Source organism: Mus caroli, unplaced genomic scaffold, assembly GCF_978045245.1.
Source record: "Mus caroli unplaced genomic scaffold, Mus_caroli_1 scaffold_1, whole genome shotgun sequence".
Taxonomy (NCBI): Eukaryota; Metazoa; Chordata; class Mammalia; order Rodentia; family Muridae; genus Mus; species Mus caroli.
Window position 1 is genome coordinate 17112465 of NW_028227256.1, and position 17213 is coordinate 17129677.

Consider the following 17213-nt stretch of genomic DNA (forward strand, 5'->3'; position numbering starts at 1 on the left):
GTGACAGTTGGCTGTATATTGTTCACCTACCTCCACCATGCGAGGAAAGAATCCCCAGGTCAGAATAGGCAATGATAGAGCATAAGCAGGAATGTTAGACAGTGAATGTAGTAGAAAACGGTGATGCTGAGCTCAGGAACCCCCTTTCTTGATGAGATTTCTCCCGTCTACCTGGACCAGGGGGAAGGAGGAGCCTTGTATTCCTGTTTCCACTGATATTTCAGAATGACTTTAACCGGACAGGGTTACTAAAGATTTCTCTCTTCTATGCTACGGTTTTTAAACTGAAAAAGCGTAACATGGTGATCAAAGCCTACAGTCTTCTAATTAGAGGCTGAGGCAGGAGAATGAATGGATCCTAGAAATTTAACAGAAAAACTTCATCTCAACAATAATAGAGAGGAGAAGATAAGGCATTAGCCCTGAAGCTGTAACTTAGAAATAACAATAGACAGTCTTGGTGAACATATATACCCCCTCTCAGATATCAGATAAAGAAAAATGATTCTCTGGCCCATTTATTTTACATATTTCATTAGTTATATCTCCTGAGTTAAACTTGTTTCTTACATGAACTACCTGGCTTTCTTTAATATATATATGAGTGTTCTATCTGCAGGCATAGCTGCAGGCCAGAAAGAAGTTATCATACCCTATTACAGATGGTTTTAAGCTGCCATGTGGTTGCTAGGAAATGAACTTAGGACTTCTGGAAGAGCAGCCAGTGCTCTTAACCTCTGAGCCATTTTTCTATCCCCATCACTATCTGCCTTTACAAAAACTTATCTGAGTTTTTGTTTCTTTTGTGATTTTCTTGGTCATCTTAGTAGACAACAAATATGTAAACTATATTTTGCGTGAAGAAGAATATATTTCTACACAAAGTGGAGTTATTATTTACACTATCCATTGTATTCCAAGGTACTGTAGTATTCAATGTGCCATGAAATAAACTAGATGCTTACTGTCCAAGAGTTTTGTTCTTAACCACAAATAATCTACTGGTTTTTAAAGATTTTTTAAACTGTTTTCTTAGAAGAGCCAACATGAGTGATAAGCTATCTTATAAAATATCTAAATATTATTTTGACAGTTAACAATATGCTAAGTGTGATAACATACACCTTTAATCCCAGCCCCATAATGGAAGAGGCAGCTTGAGGCCAGCCTGATTCACATAGCAAGTTCTATGACAGTTGGAACTATAGAATGAGATCCTGTCCCAACAAATAAATAAAATACAAATTAAAAGTAAGCCAGGCATAAAGGCATGGGTCATCTATGCCTATAATCTCAGTGTTGGAGAGCTAAGGTAGGAGAATTAATTTGCAAGCTTAGAGTGCTTAGTCAGACTCTGTCTCAAGCAAGCAATGAAAGGCAGGAGGAAGAAAAAGAGAAAGGAAAGAAGAAAGAAAGAGAGAAAGAAAAAGAAGAAGGAAGGAAAAAAGAAAAAGGAGGGATGAGAGGGAGGAAGGGATAGAGGGAAGGAAGGAGAAAAGAGGCAAAGGAATGAAGAGAGGGAGGGAGGAAGAGGGTAAGGGAGGGACAGAGGGAGAAGAGGGGCAGAGAAAGAGAGGGAAGGAAGGAGGGAAATAGGGAGGGAGGGAAGGAGGGTGGAAGGAAGAGAGTAAGGGAGGAAAACGGAGGAAGGAAGGGAGGGAAGAAGGAAGGTAGAGAAGGAGGAAGAGAGGGAGGAAAGCAGGGGAAAGGAAGTGAGCAGAGTGGAGGTGACAAGAAGAAAATTAGAGAAGGGTTTCTAAGACAAGTGTGGGACAGCAATCAGGCAGCCTCCTCCGCTCCTAATGTCAATCAAGCGCAATGTGCCTGGGTAGGCCATCAAGCAGGCTGCTTATGGTGCATCCATGAAGCATGAACTAAATCAAAGCCATACCGATGTGCCTGTGCTTTAGACGTTCATAGATCCTGATGTGATGGCCCTTGACTTCCTTCACAGTGAGGACCTCTGCCTCATGGGCCTCATAAGAAGAAGAGCTGAGGACAATTGTGTCATGGGGCTGCCAATCCACGGCACTGCGTACTATAATCCTGTAAATCCAGAAAGCAGATGTCAGATGTACTCATAAAACAACAGAGATCAATAAGAACCCAAGAGAAAGTACAGCTCACATCAGCATCCTTCACCATGGAAAGTAAAACAGAACACAACAAACACGAGAAAAAAAGGTTTTGTTGTACACTGACCCCTGCATACTGAAGAAACATGGAGTTCACAAAGTTTTTGCTTTGCAAGCATGAAAACCTTAATTTGATCGCTAGAAACCACATTTTTATTTTGAAAGTAAACAATATGCTAAGTGTGATGGTACACACCCTTAATCCCAGCCCCAGGGAGGCAGAGGCAGGTAGATGCTTGTAAACCCAGTAATTTGGCAGAGTTTAATAATCATATTTTCATGTGCTTTTGCTAAGAGCTGTCTCCTTTCTTCGCTGAGAAACAACTTGAATAATAAAGATATTTCCAAAGGGATCTTTATTTTCATGTTTTCTGATGATGCATTCACCATTTTTGAACAAAATATATGCAAAGGCTAATATCTTGGTCAGGCAGATGCAATTGTGAGTCTTTAGAATTCTAGTTCCATCTGTGCTACCTCAAAAAGCAACTTATTTTTCCCCTTGTATCCTCAATGAAGAATGTTTATATGGCCCCCTGATGCCCAAACTGCATTGTGTGGAGATGAGTGTTGTGTACTGTTCCAAGTACGGTGCTTTCTGTCTCCCAATGAATCAATGGGAGCTCTGAACATTTCCTTCGACTCAGTAAATTAATTTTCTCTTCAATCTGTCATTGCTCTGTAACTTTTTCTTAGTGAATATGACTATTTTTTCTCCATTCACAATCCTTGCTTATTTCTACACTGCATGTTTACTCAGTGGCCTTTTACCTAACACCAATTTAACTATGTCACTTTAGTCAACTCCCCAAACTTACTGACAACACATTCTCTACTACCTGTAAATGTTCCTCTGAGCAACAGGGGCTGGAAAAGACATCAGGTATGCAGCATGCATTGACAGGGCCACTAATAAATGACAAGTATTATAGATCCTCATGGAGTCTTAGCTATGTCTTTATTTGCAATGATATTATAGAAGATTCATTAGCAGAATAGAACAAATGTTATTTTTAAAGGGAAATGAAGGGCTGGGCTTGTGGTTCAGTTGGTAGTTTCTCTATTCCAGCTCCCGTTTGTCACCACTATCACTAACTTACAACCATCTCAAAAAAATCATAATTTAATGACTTAAGGATGAGAAGTATTAACTATATTTTAGTCTTCTATGTGACACTAATGAAACACATGTTATAGAAAAGAGGGTAAGCTTTCCTATTTCCTGAGAAAAATATAACAATCAACTAGTTTCAAATAAAAAAGGATGAAATTTAAATTATAATAGTAGAAGGCTCCTGAAAAATAATGTTTTTTAAAGCTGATAAAATATCACACCATTCTTTTATTTCTGCATTAATATTTGACCTTGCTTAGAGAAAATATAATACTTGCCTGTCCAAAGAATACCAATCAGGTGATAGAGACAAGTGTTTTATAAATTTTACTTAACAGTTTTCAACTATACATAAAACATTTTTATGTATATAACTATAATTTCAATGAATAAAGCTAGACACTAATGTAGAATTATAATGAAAATAGTTGTGTTTGACCAGTCTCAAAATATACAAGTTGCCTCAAGAATCAGGGGTAACCTCAGATTCTGAACTCTACAAACACCAACTATTCCATTCCTAATTCCTGTATTAACACTGTTCTTCAATGCCATTGGAATGCAATGAGAATTTTCAGTCATATAGGCTGCTGGGTCCTGAAGAAACTGCATTCCATAATGAGGTATAAATGCTGTGAGCAACCATAGTAGATTGTTTTGCCTATCATGCCTCGTTTCTCCCTCATCCTGGGAAAGAGTTCCCCTTCTGAAACTCTGTTCTTCCCTACACTGTGCCCCTTTAATAGTTCTCCTGAGAACCTCAGCACAGGCTAAGTATGTTTGTATAAATCTCTCCCCAGACGGAATGAACACAAGGATTGAATAATACCCTCTCTGAATTGTGAACCTGGATAAAGTGCAATAGTTCTGAGATTATGTACAGCCTATAGCAGTGAGAGAACCTATTCTTCAGTATTAAAAAACAAAAATAATGAGGTCAAAATAGAGAAGCATAAAAATGTGGGGACAGAAGAGAGGGTCTGGATTGGCACCAGTCCAAAAATGCATCAAGAAATATTCATTTTACCTCTCTAATAGGAGCTTGATTGCCTATCAGTTTCCCTATCTCAGGGTTGACTTTATGCCAGAAATTGAGCTTAAAAAATTCACATTCATTAATTCATTTAATTTGTATAATTATTATATTAGCTAGGCACTATTACTCTCATAATTACAGGAGGAGAAACTATGAGTCAAGAGGGTAATTTACCAAAGTCATACATTTAGTAAATCATAAGCTTATCTCAAGCCTGTCTCCTTACAGAGTACTTTTTCCCCTTTCCTCTGAAAGTCAAGTCCTTGATCTCCATGGAAGAGTTATCTATATGAGTTTAGGACATAGTGCTTTGCTATGCTTTTAAAAGGTTGCACATAAGATCAATAATTGTTAGAAAGTGGGAAAAGAGCCACTAACTCTATACTCTGATACAGAAACACAGTTGTGGTTAATAATAAATCTTGAATAATATGTAAATTAACTGAAATTTAACTTGAAATTTAAATTCTGATATATTAGAAAATATACAGTTGGGTTAACATGTTCTAACTTCTACAAAAGACATATAAATTCAAGAAGCAGATATGAATTAGATGCCTTTGCTGTGCTTTTATTAAATACTATAGATTATATCAAACTAATAACAATATTTCCTCTCTCTTACATAGATAGAGCACACCCAGTTTAAATAGCTTAAATGCCATACATTAAGAACCATGTCAACATTTTGTGGCTATACTAGATGTGACCACTAGCAAAGGCCAAACCAAAAGTATTACAGTAACATTACCATTTATACAACATTTAATGTCTTAAATTAATTTCCACATATATTATATAGCGTAAGATTAGAATTTCACACTATAAGATACTGTTATGAGTTTGCTGATGAATGAGTTGAGTGCTAAATTAAAAGATAAGTAGAGAGCCGGGCGTGGTGGCGCACGCCTTTAATCCCAGCAGGCAGAGGCAGGCGAATTTCTGAGTTCGAGGCCAGCCTGGTCTACAGAGTGAGTTCCAGGACAGCCAGGGCTACACAGAGAAACCCTGTCTCGAAAAAAACCAAAAAAAAACAAAAAAAACAAAAAAAAAAAAAGATAAGTAGAGCAGTGTGTAATGACACACATCTGAAACCCTTTTTGTCTGTGTTTGAAAGGACTAAAATTGCCAGAAAAGGCCTTGTGTATAATGCTAGGAAGAGAGAAAAAGAAATATTCCAAGTGTAAAATATCTCAAAAGCACAGGGACCAACAGAACAGATACTAGCAATGGTGCTGTTCAAAGTAAAGGTCTAGGTCCTGGGGATAAGGTTAAGTGATAGCTATTTGCTCTTTTTTATGTGATTTCTTTGTAGATGACAGACTGCAATCATAATCTACTCAAAATAATCCAAGCCTGCTAAAGCAGCTCTTATTTAAAAAAAAAAAAGATGCAAGATAATAATAGTTCATGCAAAGAGGAGGAAGAAGAAGAAGTCATTATGCACTGCTGGTGGAAATTCAAACTGGTAGAACTGGTATAGAAAATAGAATAGCAGGATTAGAGCTATGGTTCTTCAGGGGAGCCGGGTGTGGGGAGGGTATAGGGGACTTTCAGGATAGCATTTGAAATGAAAATGAAGAAAATACCTAATAAAAAAATTGGAAAAAGTTAAAAAAGATAAAAAGTCAGGTGCCTTGCACATGCCTGTTATCGCCAATTCCAAGGGAGGTTGAGACAGCAGTACATCTGGAACTTCATGGCTTTTAGAGCTACAGGTTCATAAAGAGACACTGACTTAAAGTAATAGATGGAGAGTGACAAAGTAAGACGTCTACCACCCTCCTCTGGGCACTGTGCTCCAATTAAATAGGGCACTGTGCTCCAATTAAATAGATATGTGAACCTGAATATATATATATATATATATATATATATATTACATATGTATCCCATATATATGTACTTCACATACACACATAAAATATATAATGATATATATATATATATATATATATATATCTCAAGAGGGATGAAAGAATCTTAAAAATTAACAAGAAGTATAGAAATTCTGCCCAAACTTCCTATAGAAAGTGAAATCAGTGATTTAAAGCATACTTGCACATCTGTGTCCTTAAATCCCCTGTCTACTATAGGCACCTGTCCACTAATATGTGTAGCACAAGGCTGCCTTGTCTGGCCTCGGTAGGAAAGGATACATCTAAGCCTGTAGACTTGATGCCCCATGGTGAGTAGGATACAGGGTGGGGCACCCTCTCAGAGGTGAAAGGGCATGGGAAGGTGGGGAAGAACTTTGTGAGGGGGGACCTAGAGGGGTTCAGCATATGGGATGTAAATAAATAGAATAATTATTTTTTAAAAGGAAAAGAAACTAGGTACATATGCACAGTAGAACAGGGTCAAGCTCCCAAAGCACTGCCGTCTAAACAGCGTAGATTAACTTTACACTGGGTGAAAGAGCGAAACAGCCAGAAACACGCCATCTGATCTCATTTATGTGTGAAACCTAAGTGTGGATGGCAAAGAGGAGTAAAAAGTTCAGGGAACACATGTTAGGTCATGCTAATTTGGGCAAACATCTTATTCAAGAACTGCTGAGAACACAGACTTCACTTGTTTCTCACCAGCAGCAGCAGCAACAACAGAGGCATGTGAGATACTGCATATGCTAATTTACTCTGTTTAGTCATTGCATGACATACAGGCTTCAAAACATGATTCCAAACACATTAAACAGTCAATGGTTTTACTTGTCAGCTAAAAACAAGCATTTGAATATTATGATAGTGAGACAAAGAGACTGAACAAAGCCTTATGTAGTTTATTAGAGAGAGAGAGAGAGAGAGAGAGAGAGAGAGATGATTAACCAGGAAAAAACAAATAGAAATTTGCAAAACATTCTCAATAATATTCTCTCTGCTTTCTGGTCCCTTTTCCACAGAGTTGCTTAGGGACAACTAAGATGTTCCCGGTCTTATTCCCCTCTCATCAACAGGTCTCTCTCTCTCTCTCTCTCTCTCTCTCTCTCTCTCTCTCTCTCTCTCTCTCTCTCTCACACACACACACACACACACACACACACACACCACCTAACCTAAGACACTATCAGGTGTCTCCTTAAAAACTGAAAAGATGTTATTATCTCTTAAGGATCTTTGCCATCTTCTTTGGCCTCAAACTCAGCAACAGCAGTCATTTCCCATCAGATCAAAGCACAGACCAGATCAAGTGCTTTCCTGCTTAAAAGTCTAGAATAGATAGAATGAATACAAATACCTTAAGATTAGCTAGAAGAGTAACCACTTAATTTCAGAGAACACATGCATGTTGTGGCCTGAGTCTACATGGGCAATGTAGGCATATAATGAGCAGAATTGTGTAAGAACTCTTTGGCTTTATATAGTCTGCTTTGACTTATTCTAATTGCAAAATGCCCGTTTGGTTCATCTTTCTCACTGAAAGTTTCAACCAGGTACAGTAAGGAGACATAAGAAGGCAAGTTTACAAATGGCATACAGCAAAGAGAAAGCAGGGTCTCTTCAAAGCATCTCACTGGGCCTCCATTGGCTGTGTGAGCAAGAACTGAAATGAGAAGGGATTTCCTGGAAGTTTCCTCATTGATTGCACTTATGAAATAAATCAACCATGTACAAATTTTATGTGTCATGTTCTCTTGATAAGTTTGAAAATATTATATGTTTTCCTAGAAATACATGAACAAGTAAGTGTCTATGCACCCCAACCAGAGTACCAGTGATAGACAATCTAAGAGTCAGCCCATACCTAGCCACATAATGAAGTTTTTATGGTCACTTAGAGAAGCACAAGTAGGACAGCAACCAGGGTTACTGAACATGGGCTGCATCACTGACAAGCCTTCCCAAAATGGGCTGACAACTAATAAAAGCACACACCCAGTTACTAGAGTTTCTTGGGGAAACCAGGAAGTTTCGGCTAAGGACCTCTTCCCTTCTACTTCCTCGAAAGCAACCCTACAATAGCCCCATGAATTCATTTTGCAAGTCTCAGGAGTACCCTGAGACTCATGAGCTTCCTAGATCATGATCTAGGTCAGCTTCACATTCTGCAGCTGGCCTTGAACTCATGATGATCCTGCCTTACTGGTGGCTTACTACAAATACAGGTGTGAGATTCCCTGCCTGGCAAACTTCCTGAGTCTTAGGAACCTTCTTCCTCTCTCCAGGAGGGAATGTTTCAATTTGGAGAAAACAGCTAAGCAACACAGAAAACCAGTATGCTATGATACTTACACTTTTAAAATACTTTCAGTAAAATATTCCTCTGTGAGAGTGATTCTAGGAGATGCTGGCTTTTAATAGTTCTAATTTTTAGAACATAACCAGTGGAATTAAACACACTGGGAAATATTATTCAGCCGTAAGAACTTCTAGCTTTGTAATACTTCTCTAACTTTTGTGACTCCAGTTAAATAATGTTGATAATAACCCAACTCATATATTTCTGAGAGATTTAAATGGGAATATTTACTATAAATAATCATATAGAATGAATCATATACTGATATATATGTGAAATATATTATATAGCATGGATGTATGTATACGTATATGTATATGCCATTTCTTTTTTTCTGGAGTTGGAGCATCCTTCTTCCCTTGGTCATCAGAACTCCATGTTCTTTGAAATTTAGATTATAACAAGCTTCTGGGCTCTTGTTTCTCTTTATTAAATCAATTTTCTTTCTATACCATCAGGACCATATAATGTTACAATCAATCTTTTTTATTAATTGTTTTATTTATTTACCTTCAAAATGTTGCACCCTTTCCCAGCCTCCTTCAAGAGTTCCTCATGCCATCCCACCTCACCTTTGCCTGAGGGAGAGTGCTCCCTACCTTACCCCCTACTCATGCTCCTACAATCAATCTTCTTAATATTCATTTATCTATAACAGAAACCTCAACCAACCTCCTCTGGGCACTATGCTCAAACTAAATAGGTATTTGGACTTGCATACACAAATAAATACACATTCACATACAAACATATAAAAATATATAACAATGCATATATGATTATATATATGAAAATTGTAGAAGATCCTTAAATATTAAAAAGAGAACTGCTAAAGAAATCCCACCAGGAAGAACATAGCTAAAGTTAGAGTTTTTCTTATTCTTTCTGTTGGAGATGCCCTGCTTCTTATTAGTAAGGACAGTTACCTGTGAGAGATTTCCATTTTCTGATCTTTGATTCTAGGATCACATCTTCTGTTGTTTTCATGTATTGATCTTGTCTTCCAAATCCTAGTAGGTCACTGCCAGTTTGTTCTCCATATGATCTGTCTAGTTCAAGGCAATGGTGGATATGTTCTTCAACCTCATATGCTCCATCTCACACTTATTTCTGCCAGTATCTCTACACGGTGCCTTATCAAGGCTCAGTGTTACATTTTCAACTCTTACGCCTTGTCCTAACTCCCATAACCCATAGTTCTACAGCTTGTTTTTAAAAAGTATGCATTACCTAAAACTACTCTTGGTACATAGTTTCCTTTCCCTAGATTTCATACATTTCACCATTTTATTATGTGTTACATTTTTCCCCTAGTTGCTCCTGCTTTTGAACTTAACTTTCAGTGATGTTTAGTTGAATAATATTTAGCATTTCATTTCACAATCCAACACCACAGAGAGCCAAATGAAACAACAACAAATAAAGGTCCCTGACTCTTACCTCTCATTTCCTGGTGCAATGTCAGCTCCAAGCTGTACCCAGGATTTCTTAGAATAAGCACTGTGAAGGCGGAGTTTCCCATAAACTCCTGAAAAATTAAAGAATCAACAAATCACTCGGAAAACACTTCCATCGCAAGTTTCAAAGCTTTTTTTTTTACTGTCTTTTTTTTTTTTAAAGATTTATTTATTATATGTAAGTACACTGTAGCTGTCTTCAGACACTCCAGAAGAGGGCGCCAGATCTCGTTACAGATGGTTGTGAGCCACCATGTGGTTGCTGGGAATTGAACTCTGGACCTTCAGGAGAGCAGTCGGGTGCTCTTACCCACTGAGCCATCTCACCAGCCCCAGCCATCTCACCAGCCCCTCAAAGCTTTTTACACAAACCATACAACATATCTAAGGTGTCTGTCCGTATCTAAGGTATCTGTCTTATCTTTGAAAAAAAGAATATTTCTATTATAACAGAAAAACTATAACTCAAAGACCTACAGAGAAATTAAAGCTATATCAGATAACGGCAATATAAAAACTTAGAAACACACCACCATTTAATGGCTAACCAGCACCTTTTCAAGGAGCATAGCCTTCTGCCATTAAGGTGACTTCAGAACTTTTGTGATCTCCTGGAAGTCTATCAGTTTTGATATTTTATGATTTGTACTGGATTTTTCAAGTGGAAAGAGTTGTTCTATTTTCTGAGGATGGGATATCAATGCTATTAGCTTTGCTCTCAGGGCTAAGATTTAATATCTTATTTATAGATAATCAAGAGAAACATGAACAGATTCTCTGTTTTATTTTGGACTCACAAATTTTAGTCTTACCAGGGACTGTCAGACTGCAGATATCCCTCAGGGTTTTTTGGAATTTCCTCAAAAATATTTCATGGCCATTTTCAATCATATTAAGTATAATTTCTCATACTCTATAATTTTCCAAAAATGTGACCATGCATTCCAGCAAGAGAAAAACAGTAATCATGAATTTCCATAAAGATTTATTTCACTTAGGTAATATGTAGATGAATAATATGTGTCTATAAACATCCACACCTGACTACAAGTTTTAATTTTACCCTGCACTCAAATGGATTATGTGAATAGCCATACACATAGAGAAACATTTTGTTGCAAGCCTCTAATTTAGCAAACTATTCATAATATTTTATAAAAAATAAATGAAGGGGAAAAGTATAACAATGTCATTGAGGTATCAACAATGTGCCTTGGATTTGCATCGTGTGGCACAAAACAATAACATCATAACTGATGAAACCTTAATTGTTTGTGCCAATGTATGCAATTTCTTCTAAACTCTAATTCAGACAGATTTGCTAGAAGATAAAATAAGATAAGGATTAGTAGATGTAAATGAACTTTGATTTTAGAACATGCGCTAGAATCAGATCCTCATAATATACTTTCATAAACACGTGTGTCACAAAATAGCAAACAACAAAACTAAAATCATCTTTTATTCATCATGGGCTAAGAACCTAGGCAGAAAGGATTCTGGGACGACTTAAAGAAATTTCCAACAACAATGCTTGTTACAAAAAAAAAATCATATCTTTAAAATCTAAATTATCCAGAAAATTCAATTAGCTAGAAAAGCAAATTTCTTGGTTATTTCCATTCTCAAAGGTTAACTATAAAATGATTCTGTTCCTTAGTTGTTTCAAGAAGGTAATAAACTACGTACAATGAATACAATCTGCCATTTGCTTACTATGTCATAGAAGTTAAGTATGCTGTGAATGGTGAATTCTTTATTTTAACTCCTATCAGTAAGAATTGTAAAGACATTCACTGAAGCATGTGGCTGGGGCCAGGATCAGCACACCCACACCCGGTAGTGTGGACCGACTCCCATCTGAAAATTTCAAACACTGTGACTACTGCACACATTGAACAAAGGGATCAAATCAAGTGTCCTGGTATAGTCCTTCTTCTTTGTCTACTGTGAAAAATTAAAATTCATCTACCCATATCATGATAGTGATAATAAACAAAATTCATAGAAAAAAACTTTAAAGTTACTAAGCATTTCAACATATTATAAAGCAATTACTAGGTATTTTAGAACTAAGAAACAAGCCCCACACCATCTGAATATATATCCCATAATGTTCATAATTCTCATATGTATGCATACATGATAAGTAGATAGATAGATGATAGATAGATAGATAGATAGATAGATAGATAGATAGATGATAGATAGATAGATGATAGATAGATAGATAGATAGATAGATGATAGATAGATAGATAGATAGATAGATAGATAGATAGATAGATAGATAGATAGATATTGCATATGCCTTTAAAACACCCAACATGGCTGTTCATCTAAAGAAAAATTCAATAAAATTATTATCCTGGCTCTAGAAAGTAACACACACATCTAGAGTATATAACAACATAGTCCTACAAAACATAGTAAATGACTCTGACCTGACTCATTTCAAAAGGGTCTGGTTTTGAAATGGATGGGTTTTTGTTTGTTTGTTTGTTTTTTTAAGAAAATGAAACTACTTCCTACAAAGAATTTTCCCTTTTACAAAGTGAATAATTCCCATATAGCACCACTCTTGGATTTGGAAGCATTATATGTATCTGTACAAGATACCCCAGTCTTAATATTCTCATACAGAACAGTTTAGGATTTGATACTACGATACTATGAAAGTATCAGATGAAAATACTGTCAATAGTGAATGTTTTTATGGCCATCACATATATGTAGTCTATCAGTTCTGAGTCACAGCTATGGTATCTGTAAATGGGCTTTGAATATCTGATACATCAAAGAGTAAATATAAACTGTCTAGAACTCAGCAGCTATCTGATAAATGGAACTCCTCTGCCTCTCTGTCTCTGTCCCTCTGTCTTGGTCTCTCTGTCTCTTTCTATCTGTGGCTCACACAAAAACATAGACACACACATTATACACAGGTTATACTCGTAACATACACTATACTTAACTCTTACCAATTGTTCCTGGGTCAACATGAATTCCTTCAAAATAGTCACAGAAGACTTCTTCTGAGGCTCTAAGGAATATCAGAAGTCTTTGGTCTTTTTCTAAGGGGTTTTCCAAAGTGCCTGTTAAGAAAGCAAAGTAAGCCATCCAAGATAATCCGAAATGCAGAGAGAGACTCCAGAGAAAGTGCTATGATACTGACTGCATGGAGAAAGTCACTGGTCACATAAACAAGGTCACACTCTCTGAAGAAGGCTGGGTCACTCCTCATGCGATGTCTGCCACTTCTCATCACAAGCTGACTCAGAGCACACTTTACTCTCTCCTATTATCCAGGCAGATTTGGTAAAGTGCTTTGGATTAGCCAACTTTGGATAAAACAGGGAAGAAATGGCAGATGTCGGCTGGCTGTATCAATACATACCAAGTATTCCACACACCTCTTATCTACCACAGAATTCCTCACATCTTTGGGTACCAAAGTGTAAATACTTTAGAAAACCCCCGAGAATAGCATGCAGGCTGAAGCCAGGTTCAACCCTTCCTAATATGAATATTCATTTTACAAACCACTGAGACTTGGAGGTTATTTATTATCGACTACTATTACAGCAAGTCCTGGATAATATAGTGACCAAGGTTTGTGAATTATTGCACACATGATTTCACATGATTTTAGCATGTAATGCTCCCTACAAACCTAAGAAGTGTGATTCTTGCTTCAGTGTAAATATCCACATATAACTTACCTAAAACTATCCAACTAGCAACGTGTAACACACTTCAAACAGTTGGTGGTTTAGTAAACCAGGAATAAATTGTTTTGCATAAGTTCTGTTAACATCATTGGGATACAAAAATCATAAGCCTATGACACTCAGCAGATGGGACTTGTGTCTGACATTCTCTTCCGCTGTGTTCTTTACAGTTTAATAAATACTGAGGGACATGCTAATGTTATATATTAGTGAATATGACCTAGGAAAGTTATGCCATTCTTACAAAATCAATTGTTGAAGAAATAGCCAGTAGAAAAGTACTCCTCAAACTATACATTCTATGGAAGCAGCCTCACCAGAATTATCTACTATCAAATTAGACTTTCCAGTTTACCAGTTTGCTAAAAAATAACAAAAAAGGGGGTAGGGAACTGACAGGTATGGTATGGAATAATTGGTAAAGTTAAAATTACCTACTTGTCGTTTTCGTTAGCCTTTTCTCTCAGGCAGCATAAAATTATTCCTTCCACACCTCAGAAGGCACTTTTTATGCACCTGGTGTACGTTTTGGGTTTGCTATATCTATATCTCCTTGGATCATCCTCTCCAGCCAATAGTGTGTCAACAACAAGATGCTGAGAGATAAATCTATCGTGACAGCACACAGCTCAAGAACAATCATTGGAACCCATGGCTGAGGTGTTTCTGCTACAACACTAAGGCAGGTTCCTGTTCTGTAGAGATGCCACAGTGCCTTAGCCTAGAAGCTAAAGTATCCTCTTAACCCAAAGACACAGCTCAAGAAGAAAGGAAGCAAAGGACAGGGAACTGTTAAGCAAATGAACACTAGTGTGGCTCTTATCTTGCTGTTATAAGTCTTTCCAGTAAGCTGTTTTCCAACTGAGATTTCTTTCAGAGGGTAAAATCTTTGGGGCAGAAGGGAAGTCCTAGCAGTAAACAGACACCAGAGACAAAAAGTAGGACACTTTTTGCCCTAGAGAAATGTATGCGGAGCCCCACAAAGAGCTGTACGCGTTTTTCTAAAATCGGAGATTAAATCAATTATGCAACCCCAGACTGCAGCACATGTGGAGCCTTCACAGAAAATCTGGGCAAAATTAGTCAGCCTGCCGTGATCTTCGAGAATCTGAAGCGACCAAAGTTTGGATTCTTTGTGTTTAGATGGGAGAGGGAAAAGGTGGAGCCCAGGACTATTCAGCAGTCAGGCGGGGACAAGGGCAGGAAAGGCATGATAATCTAACATTACAATAAGGTGCCTCCTGGATCTGTGAATGTTGGTGAGAGTGAATCATTTGGGGGCCTGCTGTCCTCATAATCTCAGTCTCGCCTTTAGAGGTGGGATGCTCTACTCAGGATGAGACACAGTGGGTATTGATTTATGTTTGTAAAGCTGAAACCAGTACCCCCCAGAGCTCCTGTCTCTAGTTGCATTTGTTGCAGAAGATGGCCTAGTTGGTCAGCAATGGGAGGAGAGGCCCTTGGTCTTGGGAAGATTATATGCCCCAGTACTGGAGAATTCCAGGGCCAGGAAGCAGGAGTGAGTGGGTTGGGGAGCAGGGCAGGGGGGTGCGGAAAGGGTATAGGGAACTTTTGGAGAGGAAACTAGGAAAGGGAATAGCATTTGAAATGTAAATGAAGAAGATAATTAAAAAATCTTATTTCTCAAAAAAAAAGAAAGAAAAAGAAAAGGAGAATGAGAAAAAAGAGAAAGAGAAAGAGAAAGAAAGAGAAAGAGAAAGAAAAAGAAAAAGAAAAAGAAAAAGAAAAAGAAAAAGAAAAAGAAAGAGAAAGGAAAAGAAAGAGAAAAGGAAAAGGAAACCTGAAGTTTATAATTGGGAGATGTTGCTGATATTTTCACATTCATGAGTGATTTCACGACATCATCACAGGTCTTCTGTGAAAACTGTAGAGATTCCCATAAGAAAACTGAGGCAAGAAGAGCTAAAGTAACTGGTCAGAAATCACATAGCTATTATGTAGTGGCATTGGGCTTAGATAAAATAAATGCCAGTCTAGGAAGTGTGTGTGTGTGTGTGTGTGTGTGTGTGTGTGTGTGTGTGTCCATGCACATGCGCATGCTCACGCGCATAGGTAGAACTAAGGGAAAAGCAAGGAATAGTTGCCGTTACTTAGTGTGATTGTGGGCAATGGAAGTGAAAGAGAATTGATTCCAAATGTTAAAATCACCTGGGGAGACGGAAGAACATAAATTCTGGTATACCAAAGATAACCATTATTGATTTGGGGGATATGGTACAAATGAATTCCATGAATTTCAAAATGTATAAAAAAGGGGGAAGGGACCTTTTAATATTTTATTAACTATCTTTGATACAGTCAAGTATAAGCCTGGTTTACAGTTAAGCATACAGTATCAATGTGATTGCCCACACCTTGGAATCAAGAAACGCACTCAAGGTTATTTACTAATCTTTCTGTTCACAGTCTTGTTCATTCTCCCCAGTCCTTCATTTCCCACCCACACCGGGCATCACTCTAATTGATTTCTAAGAATCCCCTGTGCTCCTGAATTGCAGTCTGTGAAAATGGCTGTACCCTTGTATTTTCAGAAGTCTGAACTAAAGATTTAGCATTCGGTATGGACAAAGGAATAAATCCTCAAAGTTCTTTGGCTTGCTATTTACAAATAATGGCAAATATTTTTAAATGCTTTGAAATTGTAAACAAGGAGAAGCATCATCTATGGTTTGTGTTCATAAAGATCAACTCACCTCTTCTCTCCTTTTCTATCATGCTCCTTAGCTGAGCCACAGTAAGTCCCAAAACATGTGCTTCCCTGCCTCTGCCTGGAGTATCACTCCTACCCCTTATGGGATGAACTCCTCAGAATCTTCGTGACTTTATTCAGATCTTTCCTTGTCAGTTAAATTGGGGTTAAGTGGCCCTTCTTGGCTCTAACAACATAACATACTTTATTTCAATTTTTTTAAAGACTGTAATGTAAGCACCTTTTGTCTCTTTTCTTCTCCTTGTGAGCTAAGAAACAGTGTACTGCCAGAAAAGCATACATTCTAAAATATTGATTTTGAAATCTTCCTATTTAAAGATATTTAATAGATTAGAAGATTTTTTTAGGTTTATTAGAGTTTTAATAATGCATGAATAAAATTTTAGAATAAATATGTTTGTGAAAAGTGGTATCCATTTAGAAATAAATATCTTTCTATGGCAAACTTATCTTGAAATTATTGTGCCTGTTCACAAGCCCCAAAAGACCACCAAGGTGACTCTGATGCAATTGCACTAGGGCCTTTATCTACAAGCTGGAGCTTGGGCCACACTGCTGTCTTTGACACAGCAGAACCTGAGGGTGCAGCCCCCAGCCTAGTTTCAGACAAGTATTTATAAAGGCAACAGGGGTTATCTATCCTGCTATACATCTGATTGGGGGTGGGGGGAACGCATTATGGCCTTTAACATAATTGACTGGCACTGAGGGTCAAACCATAAACTTAACTTCTTTTTTTCTGATTGGTGGTTGTTAGGAAGTGAAGTGTCA

General features: G+C 37.5%; 1 protein-coding gene across 3 annotated transcripts in view; it reads right to left on the reverse strand.

Annotated features, from left to right (window-relative positions):
* Positions 1–17213, reverse strand: part of Pkhd1 (PKHD1 ciliary IPT domain containing fibrocystin/polyductin) — a 544477-nt gene that overhangs the window by 151482 nt on the left and 375782 nt on the right. For all 3 annotated transcript variants that reach the window (XM_029477026.2, XM_021159032.3, XM_085835877.1), the window contains exons 54-56: positions 12962–13075; positions 9965–10052; positions 1892–2046 (exon numbers count right to left, since the gene is read on the reverse strand). In XM_029477026.2, the coding sequence (XP_029332886.1) occupies positions 1892–2046; positions 9965–10052; positions 12962–13075 (357 nt within the window). The remainder of the gene's footprint in view (positions 1–1891; positions 2047–9964; positions 10053–12961; positions 13076–17213) is intronic.